The 15,099-nt window shown below is 42.8% G+C and overlaps 2 protein-coding genes across 3 annotated transcripts in view; one reads left to right on the top strand and one right to left on the bottom strand.

Moving 5' to 3' along the window:
• LOC106561383 (EF-hand calcium-binding domain-containing protein 4B) overlaps positions 1–8,941 on the top strand; it is a 37,268-nt gene extending 28,327 nt beyond the window's left edge. For both annotated transcript variants that reach the window (XM_014125270.3, XM_014125271.3), the window contains 4 exons: positions 2,800–2,914; positions 4,820–4,921; positions 5,389–5,465; positions 5,940–8,941. In XM_014125270.3, the coding sequence (XP_013980745.2) occupies positions 2,800–2,914; positions 4,820–4,921; positions 5,389–5,465; positions 5,940–6,027 (382 nt within the window). In that variant the 3' untranslated portion in view covers positions 6,028–8,941. The remainder of the gene's footprint in view (positions 1–2,799; positions 2,915–4,819; positions 4,922–5,388; positions 5,466–5,939) is intronic.
• Positions 8,942–8,994: 53 nt separating this feature from the next.
• Positions 8,995–15,099, bottom strand: part of LOC106561384 (protein arginine N-methyltransferase 8-B) — a 44,297-nt gene continuing 38,192 nt past the window's right edge. The window contains exons 9-10 of the mRNA XM_014125274.3: positions 11,938–12,059; positions 8,995–11,313 (exon numbers count right to left, since the gene is read on the bottom strand). Of these exons, the coding sequence (XP_013980749.1) occupies positions 11,230–11,313; positions 11,938–12,059 (206 nt within the window). The 3' untranslated portion in view covers positions 8,995–11,229. The remainder of the gene's footprint in view (positions 11,314–11,937; positions 12,060–15,099) is intronic.

Genomic DNA, 15,099 nt, shown 5'->3' with positions numbered 1-15,099 from the left:
TTCCCACAGTTGGCTGGATGTCCTTTGGGTGGGGGACCATTCTTGATACACACAGGAAACTGTTGAGCGTGGAAAACCCAGTAGCATTGCAGTTCTTGACACACTCAAACCAGTGCACCTGGCACCTACTACCATACCCAGTTCAAAGGCACTTAAATCTTTTGTCTTGCCCATTCACGCTCTAAACGGCACACACACAATCCATGTCTCAAAGCTTAAAAATCCTACCCTTCATTTACACTGATTGAAGTGGATTTAAAAGGTGACATCAATAAGGGATCGTAGCTTTCACCTGGTCAGTCATGGAAAGAGAAGGTGTTCCTAATGTTGTGTACATCTAGCTGGTTTTTCCATGCATCGGCAGGACAGAACAGCAGCGTCAGGTAATCTCGAGAGGGGAGGTGTCTCTTTGTTAACAACAGCTGGTGTGCAATCTCGAGGTTCTGCTCGCCTGAGTTAGCTTACCTAATGATAAGCTATATATAGACCATACTATTTACCAAGATAGTTTTAATCTATATTTTTCATAGCAGTCTTTTTAGAATCACAAACCGATGCTGGCACTAAGACTGCACTCAATGAGCTGTATAGGGGCCATAAGCAAACAGAAAAATGTTCATCCAGAAGCGGCGCTCCTAGTGGCCTGTGATTTTAATGCAGGAAAACTGAAATCCGTCCAACCTCATTTCTACCAGCATGTCACCTGTGCAACGAGAGGTGAAAAAACTATAGATCATCTTTACTCCACACACAAAAACGCATATAAAGCTCTCCCTCACCATAACTCTATCCTCCTGATTCATGCTAACAAGCAAAAACTCAAATGAAGTACCAGAAGTGGTCCAATACAGAAGTGGTCCAATGAAGCAGATGCTAAGATACAGGACTGTTTCACTAACACAGAGTGGAATATGTTCCGCCATTCATCTGATGGCATTGAGGATGGTACCACATCAGTCACCGGCTTCATTAATATGTGCATCGACGACATCGACGAGCCATCAAACAGGCAAAGAGTCAATACAGGACTAAGATCGAATCCTACTACATCAGCTCAGACGTTCGTCGGATGTGGCAGGGCTTGCAAACTATCACGGATTACAAAGGGAAACCCAGCCACGAGCTGCCCAGTGATGCAAGCCTACCAGATGAGCTGAATGCCTTCTATGCTCACTTCGAGGCAAGCAACACTGATCCATGCATGAGAGCACCAGCCGTTCCAGATGACTGTGTGATCACGCTCACTGTAGCCGATGTGAGTAAGACCTTTAAACAGGCAAGCGTTTTCAATGAGATTTTCAACCTCTCCCTGACCCAGTCTGTAATATCTACATGTTTCAAGCAGCCACCATAGTCCCTGTGCCCCAGAACGCCAAAGTAACCTGTCTAGATGACTTGTGCACCGTAGCACTCACATCTGTAGCCATGAAATGCTTTGAAAGGCTGGTCATGGCTCACATCATATCTTGACACCCTGGACCCACTCCAATTCACATACCGCCCCAACAAATCCTCAGATGACGCAGTCTCAATTGCACTCCACACTGCCCTATCCCATCTGGACAAGAGGAATACCTGTGTAAGAATGCATTCCATTGAATACAGCTCAGCTTTCAAAACCATAGTACCCTCCAAGCTCATCACTAAGCTCAGGGCCCTGGTTCTGAACTCTGCCCTGTGCACTGGGTTCTGGACTTCCTGACGGACCAACCCTAGGTGGTGAGGTTAGGCAACAACACATCCGCCATGCAGACCCTCAACACGTGCTTAGTCCCCTCCTGTACGCCCTGTTCACCCACAACTGTGTGGCCGTGCACGACTCCAAAACCATCATTAAGTTTGCAGACGACACAACGGTGGTAGGCCTGATCACCGATGACGAAGAGACAGCCTATAGGGAGGAGGTCAGAGACCTGGCAGTGTGGTGCCATGACAACAACCTGTCCCTCAACTTCAGCAAGACAAAGGAGCTAATCGAGGACTACAGGAAACGGAGGGATGAGCACACCCGCATTCAAATCGACGGGGCTGTAGTGGAGTGGGTTAAAACCTTCAAGTTCCTTGGTGTCCACTAAGGATCTCTCATGGTCCACACACACCAACACAGTCGTGAAGAGGGCACAACAACGCCTCTTCCCCCTTGGGAGGCTGAAAAGATTTGGCATGGGCCCTCAGCTGCACCATGGACAGCATGTTGATTGGCTGCATCACTGCTTGGAATGGCAACTGCTTGACATCTGACCGCAAGGCATTACAGAGGGTAGTGCGTACTGACCAGTGCATCACTGGGCTGAGCTCCCTGCCTAATGATCAATCAGCCTTTTAAAATGATAAACTTGGATTAGCTAACACAACGTGCCATTGGAACACAGGAGTGATGGTTTCTGATAATGGGCATCTGTACCCCTATGTAGATATTCCATTAAAAAAATCTTCCGTTTCCAGCTACAATAGTCATTTACGACATTTACAATGTCTACGCTGTATTTCTGATCAATTTGATGTTATTTTAATGGACCAAAAAATGTGCTTTTCTTTCAAGTACATTTCTAAGTGACCCCAAACTTTTGAAGGGTAGTGTACATATCTACCTCAATTACCTCTTACCGCTGCACATCGACTCCATATTGGTACTGGGGTGTCAGATGGTATATATAGCTAAGTTATCATTACTCTTTGTGTATTTACTTTTATTTCTCTATTTTCTTTCTGTCTTTATTGTTGGAAAGGGCCCGTTAGTAAGAATTTCAGTCTTAGTCTAAGAAGCATTATGACGAATACTATTTTATTTGATTTCAGGTATCGCAGCATCACCAAGCAGTTCTTTCGCAAGGCTGATGGTGTGGTAGTCATGTATGACATCACTGCTGAGCAGAGTTTTACCGCGGTGAGGCAGTGGCTGACCAGTGTACAGGTAGGAAGTGCCCAAACACTTTACTGCTCACCTTTGACATACATACAGTGGCAAGAAAAAGTATGTGAACCCTTTGGAATTACCTGGATTTCTGCATAAATTGGTCATCAAATTTGATCGGATCTTCATCTAAGTCACAACAATAGACAAACATATTTGTTTAAGCACACTAACACACAAATGGTATTTTTCTTGTCTATATTGAATACAGCATTTAAACATTCACAGTGTAGGTTGGAAAAAGTATGTGAACCCCTAGGCTAATGACTTCTCCAAAAGCTAATTGGAGTCAGGAGTCAGCTAACCTGGAGTCCAATCAATGAGATGAGATTGGAGATGTTGGTTAGAGCTGCCCTGCCCTATAAAAAACACTCACAACATTTGAGTTTGCTATTCACAAGAATCATTGCCTGATGTGAACCATGGCTCGAACAAAAGAGATCTCACAAGACCTAAGACTAAGAATTGTTGACTTGCATAAAGCTGGAAAGGGTTACAAAAGTATCTCGAAAAGCCTTGCTGTTCATCTGTCTACGGTAAGACAAATTGTATATAAATGGATAAAGTTCAGCACTGTTGCTACTCTCCCTAGGAGTGGCTGTCCTGCAAAGATGACTGCAAGAGCACAGCACAGAATGCTCAATGAGGTTAAGAAGAATCCTAGAGTGTCAGCTAAAGACTTACAGAAATCCCTGGAACATGCTAACATCTCTGTTGACGAGTCTACGATACGTAAAACACTAAACAAGAATGGTGTTCATGGGAGGACACCACGGAAGAAGCCACTGCTGTCCAAAAAAAACATTGCTGTACGTCTGAAGTTTGCAAAAGTGCACCTGGATGTTCCACAGCGCTACTGGCAAAATATTCTGTGGACAGATGATACTACAGTTGAGTTGTTTAGAAGGAACACACAACACTATGTGTGGAGAAAAAAGGCACAGCACACCAACATCAAAACCCCATCCCAACTGTAAAGTATGGTGGAGGGAGCATCATGGTTTGGGGCTGCCTCAGGGCCTAGACAGCTTGCTATCATCGACAGAAAAATGAATTCCTAAGTTTATCAAGACATTTTGCAGGAGAATGTTAGGCTATCTGTCCGCCAATTGAAGCTCAACAGAAGTTGGGTGATGCAACAGGACAACGACCCAAAACACAGAAGTAAATCAACAACAGAATGGCTTCAACAGAAGAAAATACGCCTTCTGGAGTGGCTCAGTCAGAGTACTGACCTCAACCCGATTGAGATGCTGTGGCATGACATCAAGAGAGTTCACACCAGACATCCCAAGAATATTGCTGAACTGGAACAGTTTTGTAAAGAGGAATGGTTCAAAATTCCTCCTGACAGTTATGCAGGTCTGATCCGCAACTACAGAAAACAGTTGGTTGATGTTATTGCTGCCAAAGGAGTTATTAAATCCAAGGGTTCACATACTTTTCCCACCCTGCACTGTGAATGTTTACATGGTGTGTTCAATAAAGACATGAAAACGTATAATTGTTTGTGTGTTATTAGTTTAAGCAATAACACACACATTTTATGACCAATTAATGCAGAAATCCAGGTATTTCCAAAGGGTTCACGTACTTTTTCTTGCCACTGTAGCTCATAGAAATGTAGATTGCACCGAGGGCCTCCTCCATAGCACATTCACTGTATGCCTACATAACATTGATATACAATACCAGATCAAATGCACTACTTATTGTAATTCATACTGGATCTCTGTAGAGGCACGATACATGTTACCATTCAATATCGTTACGCATTCGGTGACACAGTTCAGAGTACATCATGTCCACTATACTGATAAAGCCAGCTCTCAGTACTACCTGAGAGAGCGAGATCTAGCCCCAATGTAATGCTTCTGTGTCCATCATCTCTGTCTCTCTTCACAGGAGGGGGCTGGCGAGGACATTCCTATCATGCTGCTGGGGAACAAAATGGACAAGGGGAGTGAGCGGAAGGTTCAGACAAGAGTGGGCGAAAAATTTGCCAAGGTCTGTCTATCAGCCATTCCCTGGGCGTTGTTAATGGTCCAGTCTTCAACCCACAGGATTCACAGATCTTCTCATTGAATAAGTAAAAGCAACAAAATTAGGCTCTTTAACGAGACGTGTGTGTGATCTTATTAATAGGCCCAGGATTTTTTTCTACTTCCTACATCCTTATTTCATCTGTTTTCTTTTTCCTTTCTTTGGGTCTGTAGTTTCTATGGTGATAGATAATTGCTAAGTGCCTCAGATCAGTCAAGAGCTGCTCTTCTTTTTCATTTTGCTCCTATGGCCATTAGTCCAGACGATGTTTACCTTAATGCTACTAAAGAGTCCTGAGTACTAGGAGATGACTGTGTGGGAGAGGAGACTGATAGACCTTCTACAGCCGCTTCCAATCACAGCGCTGTACTGTACATACCATTGACTTCATGTTTGTCATCCGGTAAAGACTTATCAAATCTCCTTTGCAGGACTGCCAGTTGATTTTCTACGAGTGCAGTGCTTGCTCTGGACAAAACGTGGTAGACTCAATGGTACATTTGGCAAGGTGAGTTGAGTAAAGTGCTGTGAGGGATTTTTAACAGGACATAATTCCTACATTACTATTGTCTTAACACTATTTGTCATTTTAATTTAGGCCATTAATTAACAAGGCTATATATGACGGGAAACAAATGTAATACTGTCAGGCCAAACATGTAATAACTGTCTGCTTGGACATAGTCCAAACTGGGCTTTATGAGGTCTGCAGTGACTCACATTAAGCCAAATGTGTCACGGCAAGATTAAGAAAACAATGACCAATCTTATCATTCCTAAATATACACTTTAGACACGTAGTACATAACTTTATCCTAGAACTTCAATAATAGGGTCAGAATCTTATATTGTGTGCAATTTCTCTCTAGTCAAGTCACTGTAATAGAGGTTGAGTTCTTACTCTCAATAATAAACAATTAACCTAAAGTATGTGTGTGACTGGCGCATTTCTGAGTGAAATCTCTTCTGCTGTGTCTTCTAGAATTCTGAAAGAGCAGGAGGACAGAGAGAAAGAGAAGACGATCCATCTGGTGAACAGCCCTTCACAGAAGAAGAGGTCCTGCTGCTAGCAACAAAATGGCTATTAGTTACTGCCTTCACAACACCATAGTGTACTCATGTGTACCTGTTCAGATGTTCACTGTACATTTTAACCTCCGGTCCTTAGGAACTCAAGGATCTATAGCACAATGCAGTTGAAGTCGGAAGTTTACATACACCTTAGCCAAATACATTTAAACTCAGTTTTTCACAATTCCTGACATTTAATCCTAGTAAACATTCTCTGTCTTAGGTCAGTTAGGATCACCACTTTATTTTAAGAATGTGAAATGTCAGAATAATAGTAGATTGAATGATTTATTTCAGCTTTTATTTCTTTCATCACATTCCCAGTGGGTCAGAAGTTTACATGCACTCAATTAGTATTTGGTAGCATTGCCTTTAAATTGTTTAACTTGGGTCAAACGTTTCGGGTAGCCTTCCACAAGCTTCCCACAATAAGTTGTGTGAATTTTGGCCCATTCCTCCTGACAGAGCTGGTGTAACTGAGTCAGGTTTGTAGGCCTCCTTGCTCGCACACGCTTTTTCAGTTATGCCTACAAATTTTCTATGGGATTGAGGTCAGGGCTTTGTGATGGCCACTCCAATACCTTGACTTTGTTGTCCTTAAGCCATTTTGCCACAACTTTGGAAGTATGCTTCGGGTCATTGTCCATTTGGAAGACCCATTTGCAACCAAGCTTTAACTTCCTGACTGATGTTGAGATGTTCCTGACTGACTGAGATGTTGCCTCAATATTTCCACATAATATTCCTGTCTCATGATGCCATCTATTTTATATAGCGCACCAGTCCCTCCACAACATGATCCTGCCACCCCCATGCTTCACGGTTGAGATGGTGTTCTTCGGATTGCAAGCCTCCCCCTTTTTCCTCCAAACATAACGATGGTCATTATGGCCAAACAGTTCTATTTTTGTTTCATCAGACCAGAGGACATTTCTCCAAAAAGTACGATCTTTGTCCCCATGTGCAGTTGCAAACTGTAGTCTGGCTTTTTTATGGCGGTTATGCAGCAGTGGCTTCTTCCTTGCAGAGCAGCTTTTCAGGTTATGTCGATATAGGACTCGTTTTACTGTGGATATAGATACTTTTATACCGGTTTCCTCCAGCATCTTCACAAGGTCCTTTGCTGTCGCACCAAAGTACATTCATCTCTAGGAGACAGAACGTGTCTCCTTCCTGATGGGTATGAGGGCTGCGTGGTCCCATGGTGTTTATACCTGCGTACTATTGTTTGTACAGATGAACGCGGTACCTTCAGGCATTTGGAAATTGTGGAGGTCTACAATTTTTTTTCTGAGGACTTTGCTGATTTCTTTTGATTTTCCCATGATGTCAATCAAAGAGGCACTGAGTTTGAAGGTCGGCCTTGAAATACATCCACAGGTACACCTCCAATTGACTCAAATGATGTCAATTAGCCTATCAGAAGCTTCTAAAGCATGACATAATTTTCTGGAATTTTCCAAACTGTTTAAAGGCAGAGTCAACTTAGTGTATGTAAACTTCTGACCTACTGGAATTGTGATACAGTGAATTACAAGTGAAATAATCTGTAAACAATTGTTTGAAAAATGACTTGAGTCATGCACAAAGTAGATGTCCTAACCGACTTGCCAAAACTATAGTTTGTTAACAAGAAATTTGTGGAGTGGTTGAAAAACTAAGTTTTAATGACTCCAACCTAAGTCTATGTAAACTTCCGACTTCAACTGTACCTCTTTCGATCTTACTCGGTCTCTCAGTCTCTCTCTCTGTCTTGGTCTCTCTCTACCTCTCCCTCTCTCTCTACACATGCAGTGTGTACACCTGTTTTCATGAGTCTGTGGCTTTTAAAACAGCTCTCGTTCAGATGTTATCTTAGCACTTCACACCACGAAAGAGCCAGACTATGGGCTGACACTACCATTGGTGAATAGAATGAAATAAAAAAAGACAGTATTGTACTATTAGAATATCATATAGATGTATTTTCCTAATAACCACAATTTATTTTTAATTAAAATGTATTTAACCAGCTAAGCCAAAACCAACAGTGAGTTATATACTGTATAAAAATGAAAAAGTTAAGAAAGTAAATGGCTGGGTTAGGTTTTGGACAATTTGTGAAATGGGGATTTTGTTCAGAACCAATTGAACATTTCCAACAGTAAAGAAGAGTTAATATTATCGGTCAGATTTTGACTCTATTTATCTCAGATCAATTTGGCTACTAGATTAGCCTCTCTCAAACGTAATAAGGTTTACTGTTGTATGTGGGGACAATTGTCCAGAAGTCAACTATGTGTATAGAAATGCCTTTGCAATGACAGTGGAGCTCTGCCATACTGTACCTCTATCAAAGCGTTTGCATGCAAACTGTCACCCCTATTTGTTTTTTTTTAATGTAATTGGCGCAGTGTTATTTCTATGAAGGAGTTGTCTGTCTGTTGAACTGCAGTTGTTTGCTCAATCTTGCCAAGTGATATGCCTTTTCCATAACCAGATCTCTTAAAGTATTTGTTTGTGGACACGCTAAAACATTTCTCATAATTCCATAAAAGTTGATATAGCACCAAGTATTCTTGAACAAATGATCTTGTGCTCCAGCTGTGAATTTGTTGTAAATATAACATACTGTAATGTACACCATCACTGCACTCGTACAGTATAGTAATTTAGCTTCCAATAGATACCTATGAGACAATGGAGGTGTCATTAGTATGTGTATGTTCTGGGATGTTGAGGAACACTGACAAATCGTCCTTTGGGGTCCTCCAGTGTAGAGTATCTCTTGTGTATTTGACAGTGTGCTATGGCCACTCTAAACTAACCAACCCGGGTGCATTTGTGCCACGTTACTGTGCCTCGCACAATAATGTGAAAATGTAAATATGAAAAATGTTATGGTTTCTCTGAATAATAAATTGATATTGTATATTTCAGGGGTCTTGTGAAAAACTTGAATTACAGATGCCACCTAGTGGACAATGTTAGTCTTTAGCTTAACTTTTATTTAACTCTTACATGACAGCAGGTAAAATTAACAATACAATACAATGCTTGAATAGCACTATTTTTAAACTCTACAGAAAATGTAATTGTCATACAAAATGAACATATAGCACAATTTCAGTAGCTGACTTGAATGAAATAGTGGTAACCATGTTTTAGTACTTAGGCAGGTTACCAGGTGTAAATAATTAAATGAATGCCATGAGTGGTAAACAGGAATAATACTTATCAAGTGTTATATCTGCTGAAGGGTAAACTTTAAAGTTAGTTAGCTTAAATCACTGACTTAATTCCAAAGACAACAGTGTTGTATGCATGCTATTGCACACAATCTACTTAGTGGATACTATTTCAGTTAGATTTTCTTCATAGTATTCTGCTTTTTTATTATATTTCACACGCTGTGCTAGACATACACAAGTTGATACTGGATCAAAGGCAAAAAAGGTAAGAAAGACATACTATGTGCTCACAAGAGACAGCTCTCTCAACATGAAACTACCGGTCCCTGCCCTTCTAGATCAAAATGCAGACTCTTTACGGAACAGATTGTACATGAGCCAAATGTCACTCACTCATTTCCAGCCACTAGTCTATTCATACATGGCATGTCACACTGTACGTTTTCTGAACAGTCATAAGTGTTGTGCTGATGAGCTTCATTGAGAGGCATGGAAGAGCGAGGGGACTGGAAGTGAGTCTGTATCCTTGCTGCAGATAGAATGTCTTTGGTAAGGAAGGATGGTGTAACAGTACTACACAACTGAGGGGAGGTCACACAGTTGTTGCCTTGGCGATGACCTTAAGAGTTAGTAAGAGCACATGTGAAGGGAAGGAGCTGCCGCCTGAGAGTCCAACTCCAGCGCTGAGCAGAGGCTGGAATGAACTCTCTGCTACTAATCTAAGGACAGGACTAACTGCTGACAGTTGCTAGGCCAGGCTCTGAGGACAGGCCAGTTACTGACCCGAGATCAGCAGAGACAGGGAAAGCATAGTAACTACAAGGCCCTCAAGTTGAGAGAAGTTCAGTGAGCAGCAGCTACCGATGTGAGGCCCCACCCACTGAATGCTGCGGCACACTCACCACTTCTTGGTATGGCTTCAGTGTGTACACAGAATTTAAGAGACAATGGTTATTATTGAAGATGAGTGTCTGCCCAGTGGGGTAGGCCTTGTAATCAGGAGCTTTTGCAGGCATCTAGACAAGAGCCGCAGACTATGCTGATTACAACGCCGACATCACAGCTCTAACAGAAACCACAGACCACACTTTGGAGTGCAAGCTGCGCAAATGTATGAGCGCTCATACTGTTATATTGCACACTCCCAAAAAGCTACAGTACATGACCTGATTACAAACACTATCATTCACATCGTTACACATACATTATGCAGCACTGAATTTTTCTTGACCGATACATTTAATTACTGCACTACCAGACATGGTGAGGATTATTTACAAACATGCAAAATTGGGTCATTTAAAAGTATATTTGAAGATAGAAGATACTGCCCTAGGATGTAGAATATTAAAAAGTATAATTATATGCAAAGTACAGTAACTGCAGTAATTGATCATAATGGACTCCAAACACTGGAGCTCACATAGAAAATATTTTCCCAAAAAAGGGGGGAAAAAATTAAGACATTTTAAAAAGTGCTAACTAATCCTGTGGCCTGATTATTTTGGAAGAACAATGAACAAAATCAAGATAACAATATAGATAAATAATCAATAACATTCATTATGACTAGAGCATTCTTGAATTCACAAGGTGTTACATTCAAAGTTGTCCTCTGAACAGGTGGCCTAACAGTTAAGACTTGCCTAGTTAAATAAAGGTTAAATTTAAAAAAAATTTAATTTAAAAAGTGCCGGTGAGAGGTGTTGATGTGGGCATGTTGATATTGCTTGGAGTGCCACCCCTTTACTCTTCTCTCATCACCTGATTCCTCTGATCTGGCCTATCTCACCATCTCTCCAGCCATCCTCTCTCATCCTTCCTTCATCTATTCTCTCTCATCCCTGTATCTCCTCTTTGATTCCTGCATCCCACCATCTCCTCCCTCCATCCCAACCTCTCTCATTCTTCCATCCCACTCTCTCGTCTCCTTCCACCCCATTCTCTCTTCTCAGTGTCTGTTGTTAAGGGGAGTGCCTCTGTGGGGCTGCAGGCAGCACTGCGCACCGGCTCTCCCTGTTGGACACCTAGCTAACGCATCTTGTAGTCGTGGGAGATGGCTGCCTCACATAACTGTCCTTTGAAATCCAACTCAAAGGTAAAGTCCAAGTCACGCTGCAAGACAGAGACACAGAGACACAGAGACAGAGAGAAAGAAAGAGAAAGAGAGAAAGAAAGAGACAGAGAGAGAAAGAGAATTCACCAGGGGGGAAAGAGAGAGAAATCAGAGTGAGTGGTTTCTTATTTCAGGCCTGTCACCTGAACATGGGCTTGACAGATGAGGAAAGAGGGTGGATTCCAGGACTCTGTATCATCTCCTGTTTGGTCTGGGAATGATCAGTGTTTTCTCTCCTTTGACCTTTATCACAAAGATGATTAAAACAAGCTGTCTATTGTGGAGAAGTAGCAGTGGAATTTAGTTTCTTTCCAGCTATATAATGTTAGAATAAATGCTTTATCTGCCTGAAATGATATATGCATGGCCTGTACCTATCCCTGTGGGGCCTGGTTCTCTAGCTATCATGCAGTAGATAGGGGCTAGGGCCTTTAAAAAACATTATGGGGACCAGAACAAACCTGGTACCTAGATGGGAGGGTTTTCCCAGACACAGATTTAGCCTAGTCCTGGACTACAAAGCCCTTTCAATGGAGATTCTAGACTGTGTCCCAGAAATGACCCTTATAAGCATAACTTCTCAGTTGATTACTTTTTACTGGTCATAGATTCCAGATACTCACTATGTTCTTGTCGTTGGGCTTCATGTTGATGCTGCCGATGATCTCTTCCCCTTTCCTCACAGTCAGGTAGTCCTCCAGGTAGAACACTGTCTGTTTCCAGTGTGTGTATGGAGCATCAGGGGCTGTAGGAAGACAGACAGGCAGTTAAGGCCAAATCCTAACTTCAGGTCAGTGTGCTTAAAAAGGTCCAATGCAACCGTTTTTATCTTAATATCAAATAATTTCTCCGTAATTGTTTTCAATTACAATGGTCAAAAAGAAATAAATAGCTTATTAGCAAAAAGCCATTTTTCAAGCAATAATTTTGCTAGGACTGTCTGGGGGTGGTCTGAGACTAGGGAGGGAGGGATATGTACCCCGAAAACGAGCTGTTAATGGCACAGAGGTTTGAAATGATCTTTGTTATTGGTCTATTAACTTATTTATTTATTTTTATTTATTTATTTCACCTTTATTTAACCAGGTAGGCAAGTTGAGAACAAGTTCTCATTTACAATTGCGACCTGGCCAAGATAAAGCAAAGCAGTTCGACAACATACAAAAACACAGAGTTACACATGGAGTAAAACAACATACAATCAATGATGCAGTAGAAAAAAATAAGACTATATACAATGTGAGCAAATGATGTGAGGTAAGGGAGGTAAAGGCAAAAAAGGCCATGGTGGCAAAGTAAATACAATATAGCAAGTAAAACACTGGAATGGTAGATTTGTAGTTTGAAGAAAGTTCAAAGTTAAAATATAAATAATATGGTGCAAAGGAGCAAAATAAATTAAATAAATAAATACAGTAGGGGAAGAGGTAGTAGTTTGGGCTAAATTATAGATGGGCTATGTACAGGTGCAGTGATCTGGGAGCTGCTCTGATAGCTGGTGCTTAAAGCTAGTGAGGGAGATAAGTGTTTCCAGTTTCAGAGATTTTTGTAGTTCGTTCCAGTCATTGGCAGCAGAGAACTGGAAGGAGAGACGACCAAAGGAGGAGTTGGCTTTAGGGGTGACCAGAGAGATATACCTGCTGGAGCGCGTGCTACAGGTGGGTGCTGCTATGGTGACCAGTGAGCGGAGATAAGGGGGGACTTTACCTAGCAGGGTCTTGTAGATGACCTGGAGCCAATGTGTTTGGCGACAATTATGAAGCGAAGGCCAGCCAACGAGAGCGTACAGGTCGCAGTGGTGGGTAGTATATGGGGCTTTGGTGACAAAACGGATGGCAGTGTGATAGACTGCATCCAGCTTGTTGAGTAGGGTATTGGAGGCTATTTTGTAAATGACATCGCCGAAGTCGAGGATTGGTAGGATGGTCAGTTTTACGAGGGTATGTTTGGCAGCATGAGTGAAGGATGCTTTGTTGCGAAATAGGAAGCCAACTCTAGATTTAACTTTGGATTGGAGATGATTGATGTGAGTCTGGAAGGAGAGTTTACAGTCTAACCAGACACCTAGGTATTTGTAGTTGTCCACAAATTCTAAGTTAGAACCGTCCAGAGAAGTGATGCTGGACAGGCGGGCAGGTGCAGGCAGCGATCGGTTGAAGAGCATGCATTTAGTTTTACTTGTGTTTAGGAGCAGTTGGAGACCACGGAAGGAGAGTTGAATGGCATTGAAGCTCGTCTGGAGGGTTGTTAACACAGTGTCCAAAGAAGGGCCAGAAGTATACAGAATGGTGTCGTCTGCGTAGAGGTGGATCAGAGATTCACCAGCAGCAAGAGCGACATCATTGATGTATACAGAGAAAAGAGTTCGCCCAAGAATTGAACCCTGTGGTACTCCCATAGAGACTGCCAGAGGTCCGGACAGCAGGCCCTCCGATTTGACACACTGAACTCTGTCAGAGAAGTAGTTGGTGAACCAGGCGACGCAATCGTTTGAGAAACCAAGGCTACTGAGTCTGCCGATGAGGATGTGGTGATTAACAGAGTCAAAAGCTTTGGCCAGGTCAATGAATACGGCAGCACAGTATTGTTTCTTATCGATGGCGGTTACGATGTCGTTTAGGACCTTGAGCGTGGCTGAGGTGCACCCATGACCAGCTCTGAAACCAGATTGCATAGCGGAGAGGGTGCGGTGGGATTCGAAATGGTCGGTAATCTGTTTGTTGACTTGGCTTTCGAAGACCTTAGAAAGGCAGGGTAGGATGGATATAGGTCTGTAGCAATTTGGGTCAAGAGTGTCACCTCATTTACATTTACATTTACATTTAAGTCATTTAGCAGACGCTCTTATCCAGAGCGACTTACAAATTGGTGCATTCACCTTATGATATCCAGTGGAACAACCACTTTACAATAGTGCATCTAAATCTTTTAAGGGGGGGGGGGGTTAGAAGGATTACTTTATCCTATCCTAGGTATTCCTTAAAGAGGTGGGGTTTCAGGTGTCTCCGGAAGGTGGTGATTGACTCCGCTGTCCTGGCGTCGTGAGGGAGCTTGTTCCACCATTGGGGTGCCAGAGCAGCGAACAGTTTTGACTGGGCTGAGCGGGAACTGTGCTTCCTCAGAGGTAGGGGGGCCAGCAGGCCAGAGGTGGATGAACGCAGTGCCCTTGTTTGGGTGTAGGGCCTGATCAGAGCCTGAAGGTATGGAGGTGCCGTTCCCTTCACAGCTCCGTAGGCAATCACCATGGTCTTGTAGCGGATGCGAGCTTCAACTGGAAGCCAGTGGAGAGAGCGGAGGAGCGGGGTGACGTGAGAGAACTTGGGAAGGTTGAACACCAGATGGGCTGCGGCGTTCTGGATGAGTTGTAGGGGTTTAATGGCACAGGCAGGGAGCCCAGCCAACAGCGAGTTGCAGTAATCCAGACGGGAGATGACAAGTGCCTGGATTAGGACCTGTGCCGCTTCCTGTGTGAGGCAGGGTCGTACTCTGCGAATGTTGTAGAGCATGAACCTACAGGATCGGGTCACCGCCTTGATGTTAGTGGAGAACGACAGGGTGTTGTCCAGGATCACGCCAACCTCCTTTGAAGAGGGGGATGACAGCAGCTGCTTTCCAATCTATGGGAATCTCAGACGACACAAGAGAGATTGAACAGGCTAGTAATAGGGGTTGCAATAATTTCAGCAGATAATTTTAGAAAGAAAGGGTCCAGATTGTCAAGCCCAGCTGATTTGTAGGGGTCCAGATTTTGCAGCTCTTTCAGAACATCAGCTGAATGGATTTGG

This window comes from Salmo salar, chromosome 10 (assembly GCF_965601325.2).
Source record: "Salmo salar chromosome 10, fSalSal1, whole genome shotgun sequence".
NCBI classification, from domain to species: Eukaryota; Metazoa; Chordata; class Actinopteri; order Salmoniformes; family Salmonidae; genus Salmo; species Salmo salar.
Note: the sequence above shows the minus strand (reverse complement) of the source record. Positions and strands in the feature narration are given on the sequence as shown.